Source organism: Vombatus ursinus, unplaced genomic scaffold (genome assembly GCF_900497805.2).
Source record: "Vombatus ursinus unplaced genomic scaffold, bare-nosed wombat genome assembly UNPS02004915.1, whole genome shotgun sequence".
Taxonomy (NCBI): domain Eukaryota; kingdom Metazoa; phylum Chordata; class Mammalia; order Diprotodontia; family Vombatidae; genus Vombatus; species Vombatus ursinus.
In genome coordinates this window covers 289,573-310,625 of record NW_020944693.1, presented here as the reverse complement: position 1 = coordinate 310,625, position 21,053 = coordinate 289,573, and the positions used below count along the sequence as shown (strand labels likewise).

General features: G+C 38.0%; 1 protein-coding gene across 1 annotated transcript in view; it reads right to left on the bottom strand.

The window, feature by feature from the left end:
• The window catches only part of LOC114028475 (cytochrome P450 2C23-like), a 30,497-nt gene that overhangs the window by 4,396 nt on the left and 5,048 nt on the right, over positions 1 to 21,053 (bottom strand). Inside the window, exons 2-7 of the mRNA XM_027842715.1 lie at positions 17,678 to 17,840; positions 17,361 to 17,510; positions 16,851 to 17,011; positions 13,299 to 13,475; positions 7,660 to 7,801; positions 3,922 to 4,109 (exon numbers count right to left, since the gene is read on the bottom strand). Of these exons, the coding sequence (XP_027698516.1) occupies positions 3,922 to 4,109; positions 7,660 to 7,801; positions 13,299 to 13,475; positions 16,851 to 17,011; positions 17,361 to 17,510; positions 17,678 to 17,840 (981 nt within the window). The remainder of the gene's footprint in view (positions 1 to 3,921; positions 4,110 to 7,659; positions 7,802 to 13,298; positions 13,476 to 16,850; positions 17,012 to 17,360; positions 17,511 to 17,677; positions 17,841 to 21,053) is intronic.

Below are 21,053 nucleotides of genomic sequence, written 5' to 3'. Positions count from 1 at the left end.
ATTTTTCTTTTTGGATCATTTTTCTTGTGACCCAACATTTTTGGCTTTCTGCACGGAACTGGGCAGGCAAAATACATTTGTATTTTCTCCTTTAATTTCTGTCATTAATTAGTCTGATATTATTTATTCATATTTGCTAAAGTACTTGTGAGAAAACTGGGCTATCCTGCTTCCACTTTCTCCACATTAAGGAAAGTCCCACAAGTTTTGTATTTTCTAAATGTGTGAGCAATGACTTATAACCAGAGCTCTGTATTTGCATAGATCATATTCAGTCTTGAAGACTTCTCAAATATCAGAGAATAATAGCTTAATTTTCATCATTGTGAAAGCTCAAAACCTAAGGTTCATTTACCTATAATCACTAATTCTAAGCTGGTGGAAATAATAGATAAAACGTTATAGTCTCAATTTCCTAAGGAGTAAAGCTCTATCAAGGACCTCTGCTCCTTAGGAAACTCAACTGCTAGAGTATTGTGTAGGAGAATGATGTTCTCCATATCTGGTTCCTCCATAGTATCCAGGCTTACATCCGTTTTATTGGAGCGGTAATCTTCCCCAATCCTGAAGTGGCATGAAAGTTCCCCTTTTGAATTTTCCATATTTTAACTCAGATGCTCTACTTTTGGGTCATATATCCTCAATCATACATCTGCATATCCTAGGTAGTTCTTGGAACATTCATTCTTGGCTCTTCTATGATCCTAACCCCCTGGTCATTGGGGAATCCAACAATAACCTATATGGGTAACAGATACATCATTGTGATACATCATACTTGTAGGGTTGCTGCTGTCTTCTGTTTTTTTTTTTTAAGTTTGGATGATTATCTAGTCTTACCACAATGAGGAATACTGCTTCTCTCCAGCAGTCTAATTTGTTGTGTTTTCTCTGCATAAGAGGATATTATCCAATTGAATTTTCTGACCACAACTTCAAGTGCTATACTGTTCTCTGTGCTCTTCTCAGCAAAGGCCATAATGAAGTGTTAGGTTTCTGTTTTGACATCTGATCTCTCAGGAAGTGACTTTAAGTTAATATATCTTTTCCATTCACAAAATCCCAAAACATAGATAAATACATAGTCATGACTCTCATACAAAAATTGACATATGTGGAGTAAATCTTTTGATTCCATCTTCTGGAGAATTACAGATCTGCATTAGAAAGGGCATAAACTGACTCTGCCAAGGTTTCTTCTCAGGACTTTGCATGCTTTGTGCCCTGAAAGTGAAGGGTAAAGTCTGAAAAATCTCTGCTTCGAGTGTCCTTGAGGGAAATGTGACCAAATTATTTATCTGGACCCCTGCTTGGTTAAGCACCAACTTGGATAGCTCACACTCAAAATCTGATCTCTCTGCACATGAATGCTGGAAAGAAGGCTATATAGCAAGAAATATATCTCCCATTACACCTTGGTTAATTGAAAAACCTTCAGTTGTTGGCTCATAAGCCTCTATTTACTGACGATGTTATATCATCACTATGCTGTTGCTGGTGTTCTTCAGATTTCTTTTCAGGGACAAGAAATATATGCACAGGAGCTCAAAAGTTTTGTTACTACTGTTTATGCTCTCTAAGTAAGTAGCTAAAGTTCATCACATTTTTACTGAAAATATGTTTCAGTGAACACACTAAAGTGAGATGTTACCTGATGTGTATTGCATATATCTGCTGCCAACTGGGCCAACAGTTCCAGTTTTCCATGATATCCAAAATTTTATTTTTTCACAGTTACCAAAGTCATGATGAATGGTTTTCTTAGCCATGGACTATTTGACTTCTGGTAGTGGTAATAGCCTTTTTATATCACATGGTGGAATCATTCTTGTTCAAAAAAGTATTCTCCAGCAGAAGTCCAAACTAAGTAACTCCCTCTGTAGTAGGGTGCCTTCTGTGATGGATCCCTGGAGGGTCACATTTGTTCTCCCTGTTGACTAATAGAATTCCATCCTAAAGATGAGCTGCTTGTAGGTGATCCACGGTCATTCTCTGTGCAGGCAGGATTGGTTCAAAGATTCAAAATTTCCTTGAGCCAATGGCAAAATGGGTAGGAGGACCCATATTTTTAGCTACACAATCTGGTGTGAGAGGTCATGACCATGTTGTAAATCACTGTAACCTTCACCGAGGGGATCATCAAGGTATCTGATTTATGGAAACTACCATACATGACATCTGCACCCACTTTTTCCCCCTCCATTGCCCATAAAACATGTTGAACATATAATGCCACTACATTGGCAGGTAATATCCAATTTAGGACTTGTTACAATATAAACCAATTGTCAGTCTTTACTTGAAATTTAGTGCCATACATTTAATGTTGAAACTTTTCAGTGACAACCCCCTTCAGTGTGTGGAAGAAGAGTAAAACCCCCCTAACATCACCACTCCTCTTCCCCCCATTCACCCCATCATCAACATTTAGCATTGCCTAATCACTTTTTTTTTTCTTTTAGCAAAGTGTACAATAGATTAAGGATTAAAACTAAAGTCTCAGAAAACAGATTAAAGGCAGCAACCAGACATAGGACAAAAAGTAACAAACAGACTCCAGAGTAGTTCAGGTCTTTACCCACCCCCACCCCAATGCATTGACTTGATTAGAATTATGGTCAGACTACAAAAAAGAAGAATTCTGATAATTCAGTTAAGAGAATTATCTCTTGAATTCACTTTTGAATGACTAGAAATGAAATTTTGTGGAGGTACTGGTAAGTGCTGTTGAATGGTGTTAGGGAAAAAAATAATTCTCCAAAGGTCTTCAAAGTTAAATGACAATTGTACTTGATGAAGGAAACTGCTAACTCAACTGTAACCTAAACTATAAATCCTTACACAATCTTGATTTTTTTTTTCTGAGAGGAAATTTTTCAAGTATAATTATAAAGTGACTTGTGAGAGAGTAATTTGTAGGGACCTGGGTTAACTCTGCCATCTTTTGCTTCTCTTTATGTAAAATACTTAATTTCAATTGATAAAAATAGTTTTTGGCAGGCTTGTCTCTAAAATGAAGAGTAGAGCTAGGTATAGCTAGAGAAGACTGTGAGCAGCAGGTTGCTGTTTCAAAGTTAAATGATTGGCAGAGTACAAGCGATTATTATTATTTTTTTTGATGGTGGGGGGAGGAGTACACATCTGAGATTTCATCTGTGTAGGTTACCCTTGTTGTAGAAACTCCATTTACTAATAGTCATCATCACCTCAGCTGTACTTTATAAGACCAGAGGATTGCCTGGGAAATGAGTAAACTGATTTTCCAATGGCCACACAACCATTATGAGTCAGAGGCAAACTTGAACAAAGATATTACTAACTCCAAGGTAGACTGTCCACCCACTATGCCCTGTTAGCTACCTCTCTGTAGGTGTTAAAGAGTATAGAGAAAATATTGGCTTTCATTATTTCTTCATCAATATCTTGAAAATCAAAGAACATTAAAGGAATGCACATTTATTTCACATTTACTGAAAAATATTACTCAGTTTGGTGATGGGGTAGATATATAAATGAGAAGGTTGTGGGCAAGATTCAGTAGGGTGATGCAGATGCCAGGGATGTGCTCCAAATGGATCTTGTCTTAACTGAAAAGGCCACTTCAGTTGAAGAAGTTGTCTGTTATAACGATTAAGTTTACATCACTATTTTACTCATGTATTCCAACCAACAAAGAGCAAAATGATGCAATGGATAAGAAATCGACCTTGAGTTAAAATTTCTCTCTGGCATATATTAGCTGTGAAATCCAGGATAAATTGCTTAATCTCTGAGTGCCTCCAGTCATTAACAATAGATCACAGACTCATTAGGGCATATACGCTGGGTTCACACTTTATGATCCTTGCTAAAATTTGTACATTGAGTTGGTTTGGGATTCAGTCTCAGCTAGGACATTTCTGTCATGTCCTGCCTTCTTACCTTAGGTATGAAGTATTGTTGGAATTGGGTGTCACGGGTTACTTCATGGGGCAAACTGACAGGGGTAAGATTAACGTATCTCTGTATCTCATGCAGCACGGCTTCTGTATAGGGCATCTCTAGTTTGTCTTTAATGGAAGGCATTCTATGTTGTCCAATCACTCTGTCAATTTCTTCATGAATTTTATCTGTGCTGACAGAAACAATGACCCATTTTGTGTTTTCTGAAAAACTGGGAACACTGAATGTAGTACAAGAGATACATTTAAAAGAAAGTAAACTAAACAAAATTCCTGGAAGACTAGGAGAAAGATCTTACCCTCATTGAATTATATAATTTACAGCTAGAGAGAAGACATAGTAGATATCCCTTAATTTAGACTAAGTCCTTCTTTGTCAAATAGGGAAATTAAGGACAAGAGAAGATAACCACGACTTTAAATCAGGCCTTCAGACTCCAAATCCAAGTTGTTTTTTTTTTTCCCACTACATCATAATAGACAACCCCCTCCCCCACCCCAGAGTAAGGGACTGACATTCCCATCCTTAGGAAGAACAATTGATCTGATAGTGACTATGCCATTGTCATGTTAACCTTTAGGTAGTCATAATACAGGCCAATTATATGTCTTGGTTCTTTGATTGTGAAGATTCTAAGGTTTTGCTGCCATATATATATATATATATATATATATATATATATATATATATATAAAATAAATATATATATAACATATATATATTATATATATAATGTTACACGATTATAACCAGTGAGCCATTTGAGTGCAAGGCTACAACTTTTCTATCATCTGCATGATTCCTTGCAAACTGACAGCATGTATGAATCAGCAATTCCAGGAAGAATGGCAGTATTCTTTATTCCTCACTATTCTTCCTTCTGGAATGTCCTTAAATAGTCAAAAATTTGGTCAAAATATTTGGCCATATTACTCCTGTACTCAATAAACTCTGGTGGCTCCTGATTGCTTTTAGGATAAAACAAAACTCCCCTGCTCAGCTTTTAAAGCGCTTCATGAAAAACCCCTTATCTGATCAGCCTCATTGCTTAATTCTGAAATCCAGCTAAGTTGGTGTTCTTTTTTTCCCTTTTGAATGGTACTCCATCTCTTATCACTTTTTGCCTTTTTTTGTCATCCCCATACTTGTAATGTACTACCTGTTTCCCTCTGCTTCATAAAATCTCTCCTTTCAAGATGAGCTCAAGTTTTATATAATGTCTTTCCTGAACCTCCCCAATTTCTGCTTTCTACTTACACTTAGGCAGTCAGCTAGTAGGTCAAGTAGCATTTATTAAGTAAATACTATATCCCAGGTGCTGTGCTAAGTGCTGGGGTGACAAAGAAAGGCCAAAGACAACCTCTGCTCTCAAGGAGCTCATAGATAATGGGGGCAACAATATGCAAACAATTATGTACAAGCAAGATATATACAGGGTAAATCGGGGGTAACCTCAGAGAGAAGGGACTAAGGTTAAGGAGAATTGGGAAAAGTTTCTTAAGAAGAGAGATTTTAGCTGATGTGAAGGAAGCCAAGAAAACCAGGCAGCAGAAATGAAGAGGGAGAGGGTTTCAGGAATGGGGAGACAGCCCATGAAAATGCCTAGAGTCAATAGATGGAGTTTCTTGTTCATGGAATAACAAAGAGGTTGGTGTCACTGGATAATGGAGTTCATGGAGGCAAGTAAAGTGGAAGAAGACTGGTAAGTTTCCAGGTTGTGAAGACCTTTAAGAAGCCAAACAAATGATTTTTATATTTGATCCTGAAGAAAATTGGGCACCAGTAGAGTTTGTTGTATAAGCAGGTGACATGGTCAGACTTGTGCTGTCAAAAGATCAATTGGACAACTGAAGAATGGGTGGATTGGTTTGGGGACTTATGTCAGGGAAACAAATGACAGAATATTGAAATAGTGGAGGCTTAAAGTGATGAGGCCCTGAAACAAAGCAGTGTCAGTGTCAGAGGAGAGAATGGGTGTGTTCATGAGCAACGTCACCAAGATAAAAATAATAGTACTTGTCAATTGATCAGATATAGGGGGTAAGACAGAATATGGAATTGGAGACGACACCGACATTGTGAGCCAGAGCGACTGGTACGATGGTAGTACTCTTGACAGTTACAGGGAAGTTAGGAAGTTAGGAAGAAGAGAAATTGTTGGAGAAAGATAATGTTTTAGTTTTGGATGTGTTGAGTTTAAGATGTCTATGGCTCATACAGTTTGAAATGTTCAATAGGCAATTGGAGTTGCAAGACCGGAGACAGAGAGGTTAGGTTTGGACAAGTACATATGAGAGGCATCTGCATAAAGATAATCACTGAAACCGTGGGAATTGATGAGATCACCAAATACAGCACTAAAGAAGAAGCAGAGAAGGCTCAAGACAGAGCTTTGTGGGATGATCATGGTTAGTGAGTGAGACCCGGATGGAGTTCCAACAAAGGCTGACAGTTGGAGAACTAGCAGACAGCAATATCAGGAAAATATGGAGAGAAGACACTCTCAAGGAGAAGAAGGTAATTGATGGTGTTAGACGATGCAAACAAAGAAATTTTCTTAATTGCAAAATGAAACAGCCTTTTTTCTTCTCAATAAGGATGAGGATTGAAAAAAAGCTATTAGATTTGGTCATTAAGAGATCATTAGTAACTTTGGGGTGATTAGTTTTGATTGGATGTATATTTCAGAAGATAGCCTGCAAAGAATTAAGAAGAGCAAAAGAGCAGAAAGGGAGTAGGGGCACCTATTGTAGTTGGCCTTTTCAAAGAACTTAGCCACAAAAAGGAGGAGAGACTTAGAACAGTCACTATACCCTTTAAAATTATTCTCTATATACTGATATAGGGCACCCACATGGTGCGGTGGATAGACTGTTAGGCCCGAAGTCAGAAAGACCTGAGTTTGAATCTGTCCACAGACACTTACTAGCTTTGTGACCCTAGGCAAGTTGCCTAACTCTGTTTGCTTCAGTTTCCTCATCTGTAAAATGAGCTAGAAAAGGAAACGGCAAACCACTTTAGTATGTTTGCTAAGAAAACCCCAAAAGGGTCATGAAGAGCCAGACATGACTGAAAATGAATAAACAACAAAAACAAATATACTTATATGTGCACTTGACACACCTGTTACTATGTAAAATCTTTGAGAGAAGAGATTATTTCATTCTTTGTTTTTATATCCCCAGAATTTAGCACAATGCCTGACCCATGGTAATAAATGCTCATTGATCAACTGATTGGGTCCATAACGAAAACATTCAGTGTCCTTAATTCCTCTGAATGAAACACATTCCAGACATGTTCTGTTCTACTTTTTCAATTTTGAATGGGACAACATTTAAAAAGGGCCCAATTGCACTGTCAGCTGTCACTTAATAGGAACATCTGTTCCAGGAACAATCCAACATTTTGTGTGGTCGTGGAGAATTGGAATAGCTGCTTTGGTGGAAGATGTGATGACTGTGGTAAGTGAAAGAATCAGCTGCTGTGCCCTGAGTGCTGCGCCCCTCCTCTCCTATTTGTCCTTTCCTCTTCTACTCAGCTCATTCTTTTTTCTGCTCCCTACTATTACAGGACTCTGCCCTTTAAGCTGAATCTTGTTTGAGAGTCATTCAATCATGCTAAAGTGTTAGGCCAGTTTCTGCATAAATCTAGGTTAGGCAAGTTAGGCTGGAGTCGTGGGTGTTACTATCAGAACACTGTGGATTTTCTCATTACCTTGTACTTCTGGGTGCTTCAGCAGGAGAAGCAGTCCATATCTCAGAGTGGAACTGGTTGTTTCCGTTCCAGCATCAAATAAATCCATTGCTGTCGTTGCCAGATTTTCCAGGTCAAACACAGAGTCTGGATTTTTTTGGTCCTACAGATTGTTCAGGCAGAAATAAACGAATGAATGAACAAATCAATGAATGAAAACATAGAGAAATGAATGAATAAAAAATACAATTGCAATAAGAAGTATTAACAAAAGACCTCTGGGCCCCAAAAGAGGGATCCTAAATTAAACAGAGTCCAATCATTGATAACAAAGCATTTATGCATTTATTGTCTGAGAAGAAACACTTGCAAGAAGAAACTGCAGGGGAGGAGTGAGAGAGAGACACAGAAAGAGAGAGAAAGAGAGAGAGAGAGAGAGAGAGAGAGAGACAAGGGCACAAATAGACAGAGACAGAGTTAGTTCTCAGCTGCTCAAAGGGGAGCGGGAAAAGTGTGAGATATTTATGGTTTCTAGAGGTTTGGGGCATGGAATGGGAGTGGGGTTAAGGGTTAAGAACCTTTGTGGATGCAATAAGCCAGGATATTTAGAAAGTCCTGAGCAAGGTCTTGAGTCTGCACTGGTACTCAAGGTTGCCTTTGAGCTGTTTGGTTTCTAGCAGCTACGGGCATCTCCAAATTTGTCTAGACTTCACTCACAAAGGATCACTGGTATGTCAAGCAGCTCTGAGCCTCAGAAATCCTTCTAATTGGCTGGTTGTTGTGTAACTCCATTGTCCTTTTCCTCTGTGAAGAAGGGAAGTTCTAACATGGAGAACAGTCATTACAGAACCCATGTTCACAGAAGTAATGGCCATAAAGCCAGCCACAGACAACAGTTGAGAGGAAAGAATCTTGACTTTAGTTCACTTCCCCCTTGCCCAACTACTTCTGGCATTCTCTCTTTTCTAGAGGAGATGAGAGCCTACCTAATGCTTCTTGCTAGTCAGGATGCAGTTCTGCCCTTATCAAACAGTGTTCTAGACTTTGTCTATCCTCTTCCCCATCAGAACCTGCTCTTAGTTTACTGTGGTGTTGGAAAGGATCTGGCACAATAATACCTACTAAAGTATCTCTAGAGAAATTTAAAAAGAATCTTTTTCATATTTTAGTTGGGTTTGTGGGCCTTTGGCTTAGGAACTGTCTTGGCTTATCAATATTTCCTTGAAACTCACCCAGAATATATTAAGCCTCATCCAGTTGGTGTCAGAGAGCCTATATATGGAGCCCAACAGAGCAAGAGGTGGGAAGTTGGGTGGGAGTGCTTATGAAGTAGCAGCACAGATGACAAGATGGTCAAAGAAGATGATTGAATTGAATGTGAAATATCTGGGGCTGGCTACAGATCACAGGTTAGTTGAAATTGTGTTTACTTATTCACTAATCAAGATATATTAGGGTAGCAATTCCAAATTCAAGAGGATTCTCCCCTTTATACCCTCCCTGGAAAATGGCTAATGAGCCCTTGTTTAAAGATCTTTAATGAAGAGAAAACCTAATACTTCCTGAGACATTCTAGTCTCCTTTTGGTCCACTCTAGTTCTTATAAAGTTTTTATTTTTATCAAGCCTGTCATTCTGTCTGCAACTTTTGACCATTACTCCTAATCCTGTCTGTTAGGATAAGCAGAAGGCTGATTTTTCTTCTACTTGTTATCCTTTCAAATACTTGAAGTTATCACCTCTTCCATTTAAATTTTCACTCTTCAGGTGAAACATTGTTAATTCCTTCAACCAATTCCCATATGACATAATGTCAGAGCCATTCACCATCCTGGATGCCCTTTTCTGGGTGCTCCATAGCTAGTTAATATCCTTTCTCAAATTTGTTACAAAATGACCATATAATAGTGTAGATATGGTATGAGCAGGAAAGAGCACACTACAGCAGGATGACCACATCTCACCCCCTCAGTCCTTCCTCTGGTTCCACTTTTGAATCTCTGGACATTCCAGTATGCAGAATCAGCCTTCTCACCCTAAGAGATGCTGCCACCTCTGTTGTCTTCTTAGATCCTGGAAGATGTCTCTTCCTCTGCACGCCTAACGTCTGATTAGTTATTTTTTTCTTAAGTCACCATTTTGAGGAAGTGATCAGGTTATCCCCATACTCACTCTCTCAGTACTCCACCCAGATCTACTTCTGACTTTACTCCTCCCTGCCCTAGTAGCCTTCCCACTCTTACAGGTCCCTTGGCCTCTATGTTCTTCTCACCCTGGAAGATAGCCCAGACCTGGAGCCCCATCTTCTGATTGATGAGTTCCTCTTGGAGCCTCCATTTTGAGTTCATAAGAAGCACATAATAAATGCTTTTTGCCTGGAATTATTAGCTCTCTAGTCTGGGACGTTATGTCTTTCTTCATGCACTCTAAGAGCCCATCAACATTTTAGGTGCCATGAAAGTCTTATTTTCAGTAGTCGTAGAGTTCATTAAACTTCTTAATTTTATGCCAGGTCTGCAGTCTGTTCCATGAACTCCACATCTATTTTGTGAGTAAGTCAATAAACATTTATTAAGTGCTAAACACTAAGGAGTATTGTCTAAAAGACAATCTAATGGGAGAGATAACATGAACCAATTTTGTGCAAACAAATTATATATATATACACATACATATACATATGTATATATATACACATACATATATATATATATATATATATATATATATGAAATAATCAACAGAGAGAAGGCAATAGAATTCAGAGGTATTGGGGGGAAGAACTTCCTGTAGAAGGTAGAATTCTATCTAGAACTTGAAAGAAGCCAGGGAAGCCAGGAGGAAGAGATAATGAGGGAGAACATTCCAGGCCTCAAGGACAACCAGTGAAAATGCACTGAATCTGTAGCTGGAGGTGATTTTTTTTTTTTGTTATTTGTATGTTTGAGGAAGATCAAGAAGCCCAGTATCACTGGATCACACAATATATATGGGTATTTTGAGAATTCAATAAGACATAAAACCTTGGGTTTCTTTAATAATGATTTCAGGTTTGGATGTGCTGAATTTAAGGTGTTTATGAGACATCTGTTTCAAGATGTCCAGTAGGAAGTTGGAGATGTGATGCTACAGATCAGCAGAGAAGTTAAGGGGGGATAAATAAATTTGGGAATCATCAGCAAAGAGATGATTGAATCCATGGCATGTAATGAGATCACCAAATAAAACAATATAGAGAAAAAAAGAGAAGAAAGTCCAGGACAGAGCCCCGAGGAATACCCTAGGTTCGTTCACATGATCTAGGTTAAGATCCAGCAAAGAACACTGAGTCGTGGTCATAAGGAGGATTACTGGGATTAGTAATATCATAAACCAAAAGAGAAGATAGTATCAAGTAAAAAAGGGTAAACATCAGTGTCAAAGGCTGCAGAGAGTTAAAGAAAGATGAGGTTTGAGAAAAGTCCATTAGATTTAGCAATTAAGTGATCATTACTAAAATAATAGAGAGTTATTTCTTTTCAGGTGATTTATAGCAGAGGTTTAAATCCACAGCGCACAGACTGTGTGCAGTCACAACACTTCCTAGTGTAGATCCACACAAGATTCAAATGTAATTGGGAAATATTTAACAAAATAAATAAAAATACAGTAGACTATACATAATGTTGATATTTAGTTTTCTAAGTCCACATGTGATCTGACGGGATCTTTATGTATGGTTTAACAGCTCTCATTTCTATTTTAGTTTGACACCATTCATCTAAAGTGTACGCAATGAAGGGCAGCTGGGTGGTGTAATAGATAGAGTACCCAGCCTGGAGTCAGAAAGAATTATCTACTTAAGTTTAAATCTGGCCTCAGACATTTATTAGCTGTGTAACGCTGAGCAACTCCCTTAACCCTGTTTGCCCCAGTTTCCTCATTTGTAAAATGAGCTAAAGAAGGAAACAGCAGGCCACTCCAGTATCTTTGCCAAGAAAACTCCAAAATGGTCACAAAGAGTCAGACACAACTGAAAAACAACTAATTAATAACATGAACAGAAAAGACATGTGACCAGTGGGTCGATTAGTACTAAGGATTCTGGCCTTTATCAACTGAAATTGTTCCCACAGGAGTTATTACATTCCCAAAGATACTGACGATCACTTAATTGACAAATCTAATGGGCTTTTCTCAAAATTCATCTTTCTTAACCTCTCTGCAGCCTTTGACATTGTTTTTTGTGCTCTTCTTTCTGATGCTCTTTTTTTCTCTAGGTTTTCATAAGCACTCTCTCTGAGTTCTCATCCTACTTATCTGACCACTTTCAGACTCCTTTGCTGCATCTTCATCCACCTTATGTGAACTAACCTTGGGTATTCCACAGAGTTCTGTCCAGGGAGCTCTATTCTCTCCTCTGCTTTCCTCTCTCCTCCTCTCCTCTCCTCTCCTCTCCTCTCCTCTTCTTTCTGTATATTATTTCATTTGATGAATTAGCTCTCATGAATTCAGTTGTCATTTCTTCGCTGATGAATCAGATCTACTTATCCCAGCCCTTAAATTTCTGTTGAACTTCCACTCTTGCATTGTCAACTGCCTATTGAATATTTTGAACTATATGCCCTGTGGACTTAAACCAAATATATCCCAAACTGAACTCACCATCTTTCCTCCCCACCCTCTCAAGCCTCCTCCCTTACAAACCTCTTTATTACTGTGAATGGCACCACCATCCTCCAAATTATTCTCAATTTCTTACTCTCCCTAACCCCATTCCCATGTATAATTTCTTGCCAAAGTCTATCAATTTTATCTTAGTAACATTATTCCTACTTCTCTACTCTCATACTGCCACCACTCTTGTCAGTCCCCTACCTCACCTGAAAAACATGAACATTAATACTCTGTTGGTAAATGGGATATTGTTGTAATCATCATGAAATTCACTTTGTAATTATACAATTTACTAAACTGTTCATTTCTTTATCACAGGAATTCCACTGCTGCGCACATACTTCAAAGAGATAAAACACTATGTTATGTATGTATGTATACATGCACGCATGTACATATAGACATATGCATACAATACATATTTAAAGGTTAGATATGTATATTCATATAGAATATACATATATGTGTATATGATTGATATATTATCTCTCTAGTCATCACAACATTAGGTCATGAGATCAGAGAATTAGAAACATGAATTCCATCAACTGAGAAATGATAGAATGAATTAATAAATTTTAGTGTCCAAGTGTAGCAGAATATAATTGGGTAGTAAAAGAACATTGAGAAGATTTGTATGATCTGATAAAGAATGAAATGAGCAGAACCCAAATAACAATAGAAACAATTACTATGGCAAATTCAACAAAAAGATCACTAGAAAGGAGCTGAATAACACACAACTGAATAGTTCCTAATCATCTCAAGGATTGCTAATGAACCATTTCCCACCTCATTTACTAGAAATAAAGGGTAGCATGCTTTGTCAGATAAGGTCACTTAATATGGTTGTCCCTTTTTCTTTTGTTCATGTAAAAGCTTTACTAGGGAGGGAAAAGGATTTCTAGAATAACTGTGAGGAGAAACAAAGCTTTTCAATAAAATCTATTATTAAGAGAGCAGAAATGACTGTTTCCCATAAACCATTTCCCAAGTGTACATTACCTGCTGCATTTTGTAGAGGAAGCAGTCAATGAAATTCTTAAGATTATTAGGATCCAGGATCTCTTGGTGTTTCTTTGCATTCTCCAAAATAAACTCTTTAAGTGTCTTGATATTTGAAAAAAATGTCTTGTGAGGTCCGGGAAAGTAGCGGAAAAGCCAAGGGTAATTATTATAAAACTATAAAAAGGGAGGGAGAGAAAAAAGTATCATAGATTACTCTTGTTGAGTAAAAACCTCTAACACAGTCACAATTTTACACTTGTTTAAAACTATATTTGTTTCTTTGTAAAGGAAAAGGACTTATCCCCTTTAATAACATGCTAGTTTAGAATGGTAATTGCTTGGAAAGCTATTGAGTCTTGTAACTAGAAATATTTAGAGAGGAATACTTTGAATGGAGATCAGGAAAAAGGAAGCATTTACTATGATTTAGGGAAGTGACACCAAACATCTCAAGTGAGTGGTACGGAAATGTGCAAGATGCTATCCAGTCCTCGGCTTAGCACCTTTTCACATATAAGGAAAAAAGCAAATGGCATATCAGAGTAGTGTCTTTAAAGTTGACCTCAAAGCCAAGAAATCTGGGTTCAAGAGCTACCTTTGACTAGCTTTGTGAGCCTGGTCAAGTCACTTAATCTCCCAATGGTCTAGGTCAGAGGGGTCCAAAGTTGCCAAATGGCCCAGCCAGATTAAAATGTAACTGGGAAATACTTAACAAAATAAATGAAATATGATAGAACATATATGTGGTTTTCTAAGTCAATATATAGCCAACGGGGATCTTCACGTATGAAATAGTGGCTCCCCATTGCTCTTTGAGTTTGACACCACTGTTCTAGGTAACACTTGATTGAATGAATTTCCTCATCTAGGGGTTGCCTATATCAGTAAAATCATAGATTCTGTAGTTATCCTTATCTTGCTCTATATCCCTGATATTATACTTCCAGGATGGGTAAGTAGGCTTCTGCCACAGGTTGACCCAGGCACTGAGGGAGGAAATTCACTGCAGCCCCTTCCTGGTGAATCTGACTGCATGTGGAGTGATAGGTCCAGTGTCATCCATGGAAGTACTCTTTTCTATAGGCTCAGGCTTCCTGTACATTCTATGGAAAGGGCTGTTCCACACAATCTGTAGATAAGCCATGGGCTACCCTATGTAGTCAACATCATTGTCTAACCCAATCAACACCTATCAATTCATCCAGTATTTTGAATCTATCTGCCCAGTACTATGCAAGACACTAGGAACATAGGCATAAAAGGATTGCCTTTTGTTTGTATATTGAAACAGCATTCTGGCTTTGAAGGCGCTGACAGAACAGCTGGGATTTACAAACACAAATTAGCTAGAAAAACAAAACAAAACAAAAAACAAAAAAAACAATATTCAGGTGATAGAGTATAAGAATAGTAATTACGGTCATAACAAAGTAAAATCAACAATGGGTACAGAGCCATTCTGATAGGAACATCTAGGTTGAACTCCCGTTTCTGTACTGTACTGTATTGGAGGTGTGACCCTGACCATGTCTCTTAACCTCTCAATGACCTCAGATAATTCTCTAACACCATAAATTATAGAGAAGTTGCTGATGTACTTGTTTATTCACTAAGATTTCCCTAATCCAATGAAATTACTGATCTGGATTAGCATCAGATAACCTTATAGTTAACATATATGCAAAATTTTAAGTTCTCCAAAGCATTTGATGCATATTTTCTCATTTGATGTTGACAATAAACCTGTGAAGTGGGTGCTATTATTATCTTCATTTTACAGATGAAGAAACTGAGAAAGTGATGTTAAGTGCTTTGTTTAGAGTCACACAGACACTGAGTGGCAACATTCAATCTCAGCTTACCAGGACGACAAGTCAATTTCTGGCCCTGATGACCTAGTGTTACATAAAATGGGCAAAGTTTAATCTCTGGCCAAAGGAAGGCTTGTTCCCTTTGAGGGACAATTTTCAAATAAAATAAATACTTGTTTCTGTTAGCAGCTGCTTCATTGCATTGTAGAATTGCTGGAGTAGTACCCTAATTTGAGATAAATTTGCCGAAGCTGTAAACATGATGGGACATTGTGATACTAGAATAGTCATTGGACCAGAAATCTAGAGCCCTCTGGGCAACTCCAATATTTGTCTTTGGGCAAACTTCTCGTACATAGCTTATCTCAGTCTCAATTTCCTTATCAACAATATGTTTAAATAAAGTGATAGCAGGGTTTTCACACACACACGCACACATACACACACAAGCTAAAGGAATGGCAGATGAAATACAAAGACTTTTGTTATGGCTCTAATTCAAAAGTCTCAGTAATTTCTAACCCTAAGTGAGATAACTATAAAGCTATATTGAATTATGATTCTGGCTCTGGCATAGAAAAAACAAATTTTAGGTTGGAGACACTCTGCCTAGAATTTTTTTGAGGCCCTTATTTGGGTAGCGACTCCGAATTTTGACTATGAAATAAAAGAACTTCCCGTTGCCCATTTCAAGGAAAGGCTTTCTAGTCAGTACACCTTGGCAGACAGAAACTGAAGGGGCCACCAAGTGATCCTGCCAGGGCCATCAGAGCAATGCCCAGAAAAGACTATACAAGAAAATCAATCAACAGCTGTGCACTGTGTGAACCAGGCACTATGTACCCAGAGTCAACCATAAGACCAGTAGAAAAATGTGTTCAGTAAGCAAGGTCAATTGAGTAGCATGCGCAACAAGAACAGTGAGATGGCATTGCTAGAAGACAAATTATTTTGACATATCAAAAGCTTGTTACCTGCATGTTCTCTAGCTGTCCATATGCCCTACATGTGAACTCCCTAGAAGTGTGCTCTGGTCACACATGTTCCTTACATTTCTGCTACTTATGCACGATTGTTATTCATGCATTCTTTCTACTGATGATGTATGTTTTTGTAGATGAGTGTGCCTCAGGTATAGGCAATGAATGTTCTTTTGCTAGATTTATCACTGTTTTTTGTCATTAAATGTTTTATTTTGGATTAATTGTGTTCTCAGGATAACTAGTAAAATTAAATGTGTCATTCTTGACTTGTAAGTTAGGATTTTAAGTAGATGCAAAAGCAGAGAATATAGGATCTTAAATCTAGCATAGTTTTTCATGGGTTTTTTGGAGGGGGCTCTCACTTGTGATGTTAAATGTGTTATTATGCTTACATTGACTAAACCATGGTTTTGTTTAGATAATTTGCTTTATAACCCTTAAACTGCTACATGAACATGGGATCCTGCTCCTGCTACCACCACCACCAACAACACCACTGGGAATTTCAGCTTCTTTTCTGAAAGCTTCCTTCAACTCTACTGCTTATAATTTTATGGACAACATGACTATTTCTAGAGCCCATTAATACAGTCCTGCATAAGACTTTGTTGAAGAGACAATGACTTCACACCATGACCTTATTACGCTTGTGAGGAAGTTTTCTGGTGATAGGCATTGCTGAAGAGCCTTCTTCCCCTTTGCGTTGCAAAAATGTGATGACCAAGTACACCAGCAGAGGATGACTCTGGCCTTACCTGAACCACTGGTGAGTTCACTAGAGCAAAATTTTCATTTAATATCCTCATCATAGAAAGGAATTTCTCATTGTCATAGTTGAAACGCTGATGGAAGAGGATGGAGCTGATAACATTGCAAGGGGCACATCCAAGGATGAAGGTTGGGTCAAAGGGTTGACCTAATGATAAAGAAATCAAAAAAGGTAAAGAACAAGTTTAATGATAATATTTTTAATCAACCAACATTAGGATGGCAAGGAAAAGACTTCTAATCTGATCATGGTGTTGAGTTCCCTCAATGCTGATATATGGCATCTCTCCTGGACTGTTTCCCCTCTCTATATTTAGGACAGAAACAGTTTATGAAACATGAGAAGACTAGGGAGAAATCTTATCTGCTGCCCCACTTCCTTCCATAAAGGTTCCACCTAGTCATAGAGATGGACAGTGGTAAATAAAGTGACAGAGACAATTGATATGTTACTTTACAGGACCCATGCGTCCAAGAAGTATTCAATGATAACCAACTATTTGTTTTCCTCAGTTCCTCCAAAAGGAACTGAGCTTCCTCCTGGATGCGCTCCTCAATGCTCCTCTTCCCCATCCCAAAGTTCCTCAATGTCATCAGGGAAAATCGGCGAATTTGTTTCCACTTTTCTCCATGGCTGAAAATAATTCCTAGGAAAAGAATGAACCAAGCATTAAGTTGACAATTCTATTTTGCTTAAAGTAGAATTTTGATTTTTATCATTGTTTCCAACTAGCCTAAAGGCCATTGTTAAGTCATTCTTCCATTTCTTACCTTTCCACCTTCACCACTTTTCCTGGAAGAATCTGAAACTTACCATGTCCTTTGTAAATGTCATCAAATATTGGTGTTTTCCCCCTGCCTCCAAAAATGTCTCCCTGATCAATCAGAGCTTCCTTTAGTGCCTTGTAGCCATGTAGAATCACCACTGGCTGAGACCCAACATACGCAGTAATCACAGGACCATACTTTTCAGATAGCTAGGAAAAGAGATGTAAGACGCAATTCAAGGAACAGTGCTCAAACTGACAATGGGTATATTTGGGCTTCTACAGAAAGTGCTAAGAAATGCAAAGCAATGACTATGTTTGCCCTGCAACTGAACCTTCCTATATACATTGACTATTCCAAATAGAAAGTGATCTCTTTGAAAGAACTCTCCTGATCTTCTGTTCTTATCTCTATACCTTTAACTGTCCTTGGAACATAGTAAGTGTTACATAAAAGTGTTTGTTTTTTTTTTTATTTAGGAAATTACATAAAGTAGAAAGAGCACTGTCTGAGGAGACATGGGACCCTTGTTCTAATCCAGATTGTGTTGCTAATCAGACATGTAGTTTGGTTGAATTTGTGGAGCCATCCTAGGTTTCATTTTTCCTTCTCTGTAAAATAAGGGGTTTAGAGAAGATTCAATTCCACTGAAAATATTTTTATCAAGCACTTTCTGTGTAAAAGGCCTACATTAACACCCTATAGAGATGACTTATCAGGGCATGATGCTGATCTTGGTTTTTCTTAAGGGGATGCCACTAGAGTGGAAACCCTTGAAGGGAGTGAAGGGAATAATATTTATATAGTACCTACTATGTGTAAGGTGCTAAGTGCTTTTTACAAATGTTTTCTCATTAAATCCTCACAACAACCCTGCAGGGTAGGTGCTATTATTATAATACCCATTTCACAGTTGAGAAAACTGAGATAAACACAGATTAAGTGGCTTAACCAGGGTTCAGTTACTAGTATATGACTGAGTCTGGATCTGAACTCAGGTCTTCCTCACTTCAGGCTCAGTGCTCTATTCACTGGATCGCCAGTTATCTCAAGCTGTGATTGCTTCAGTAGAATTTCTCAGGCTTAATCCTGCTCAGTTTCTGGTCTGGAAGTTTTTAAAACAATGGGAAACTTCCTCCTTAAAACACACTCTCCATTTTTGGCTTCCCTGACACTGTTCTCTCTGAGCTAGTCTAGTTTTCTCTCCTTGGTCCATCTAATACCATCCTGGGCCTTCTTCTCTTCTCTCTATACTCTTTCCCTGAGCAATCTTACCAGCTTCCCTGGATCATTTGTCTCCAAGTGTATAATTCAAAAATAGATACATATCCATCATTAATCTATCTCCTGAACTTCAATCTTATATTGCTAACTACCTGGTGGATATCCTATAGCCAGCTCATTCAACATGTCTAAATGAGATTAACATTTTCCCCAAGAACCACAGAATTTGAGAATTGTCTACCTAATCTAACCTATATGCTAAAGGAATTCTCATTGTAATATATCCTAAAAGTGGTTATCTAACCCTAAACCTAGCCATCCTCTGACATCTTTTTTATTGTTGGTAACATCATTCTCCCAGTCATCTAAGTTCACAACATTGGAATCACTCTTGACTCTTTCTTCACTATCTTCATCACCTCTTACCTGTCCTATTGTAGGACACCCCTGATTAGTCTCCCTGCCTCAAATCTGTCCCTTTCCAATCCATCTTCCATCCAGGTGCTAAAATGATATTTTTACCTCTCTCTTTCTCTCTCTCTCCCTTTCCCTTTCCCTCTCCCCTTCTTTCCCCCTCCCATTATCTCTTTCTCTCCCATCTCTAATTAATTTATATATACTTTGTTTTTCCATGATTGTGCAGTGTTATACATGCCCCTCATCCCTTAGGTTTCAAACTCCTGGAAGAGAAGGATTGTCTCTTTTCTTTATCTTTCTAATCTATAATACCTAAATCAGTATTTTACACATACTGTAGGATCTCAATAATTGTTAAATTGAACTGAAATATGGGCCTATTTTGACTCTGAAAGGTGAGCATTCTCTATATTATTCCTGGAACCAGGTCTACATTTCATTTTCCCAACTGTGCCCCATGAACTTTGATCACCCTCCTTATCATCCTTCCTGAACTCTGCCCATGGGACTCTGGACATTGACAGGTATCCTTTCAACTTATCTTATCTGGAAGCAAGCTTTCATGTCACTTCTTTGTAATCTCAAAACTATGCCATAGAATCACTCTCCTCTGCTTTACTAAATCCCCATTCTGAATTTTCTCCTCCCCACATCTCTTTGATGGCAGGGACAATCTTACATGCTTCTATTTGAATTCCCAACTCAGCATAGTTCTGGGAACATAATAACTCCTTAATACATTTTCCTCCTTTCATTCATTCATTTGTTTATTTTTTCACTCAAGATCAGCTTAAGTGAGTTCAGAGAAACTCATCTCCAGAAGATTGGACACTAGGTAAAAAATTGTTGAGGGTGCAATGGGCACACTAAAGTATTACTTAAGGCCTTGATGAGTGGTGATCTGTGTGGGTGGAGGCAATTTCCCCAATGAGATCACAGATCTCTTGAAATATTGGATTATATAGTTCTTGCTCTGAAGAAATTTAGGATTGTATAGTAGAGATAACATATATACTCCATGGAACTTTCTAGCTTAACTGTTTATTTTCCATCAGCTGCTCTGCTTGGTTTTAGCTCCACAAAAATCAAATCTCATTCAGGAATAGGTGAAATTAGGAAGAAGAAACTAATATGTATAAAGTGTAATACTTTTAGCCTCAAAAAATCTTATCTGACCATCATGGGCAGATTTTCCACTAAGTCCTACTCTGATATCTCATGGTGACGTGGAGTAATCCTGGGATCTCACAGACTATTGTACAGAATGTAAGCTCTATGGTTTCTGAATTGAAAAGCAGGCTCTGAGTATCTCTCCAGAAACAGATTGATTTTGATGTTAATGCACCGACTCAGCTAAGCATAAAGAAGTCCATTGGTGGGAAGTTGGGTACTTGGAAATAAATTCTTCGACTTTGACAACCCATAAGGAGAAAAGCACCAAAATGGATTTCAGTCTCACTTGGCCTACTTTTGTTTCACTGGTAATGGTAAGAGTCATAATGGAAAAGGGGGAAAAGGATGGTAAAATCATGTAGACCATCTATAAATATTAAATTTTGTTTGGTCCTCAATGAGAGATCTTTGTCTAATTGTTACGCTACTGGAAGAACAGTGACTAATTGATATTAACATTCTTAAAAGGAACAAAACAAGAAGATGAAGTTTTAACTGAATGAAATGATGACCTACAGGTTTTCCTTAGGAAACAAAGTAAGAAGTGGGCAGAGTTAGGTTCATTGTGTTTCCAAAGGCAGTAAGGAAGCTAATTTAATGGGATACTT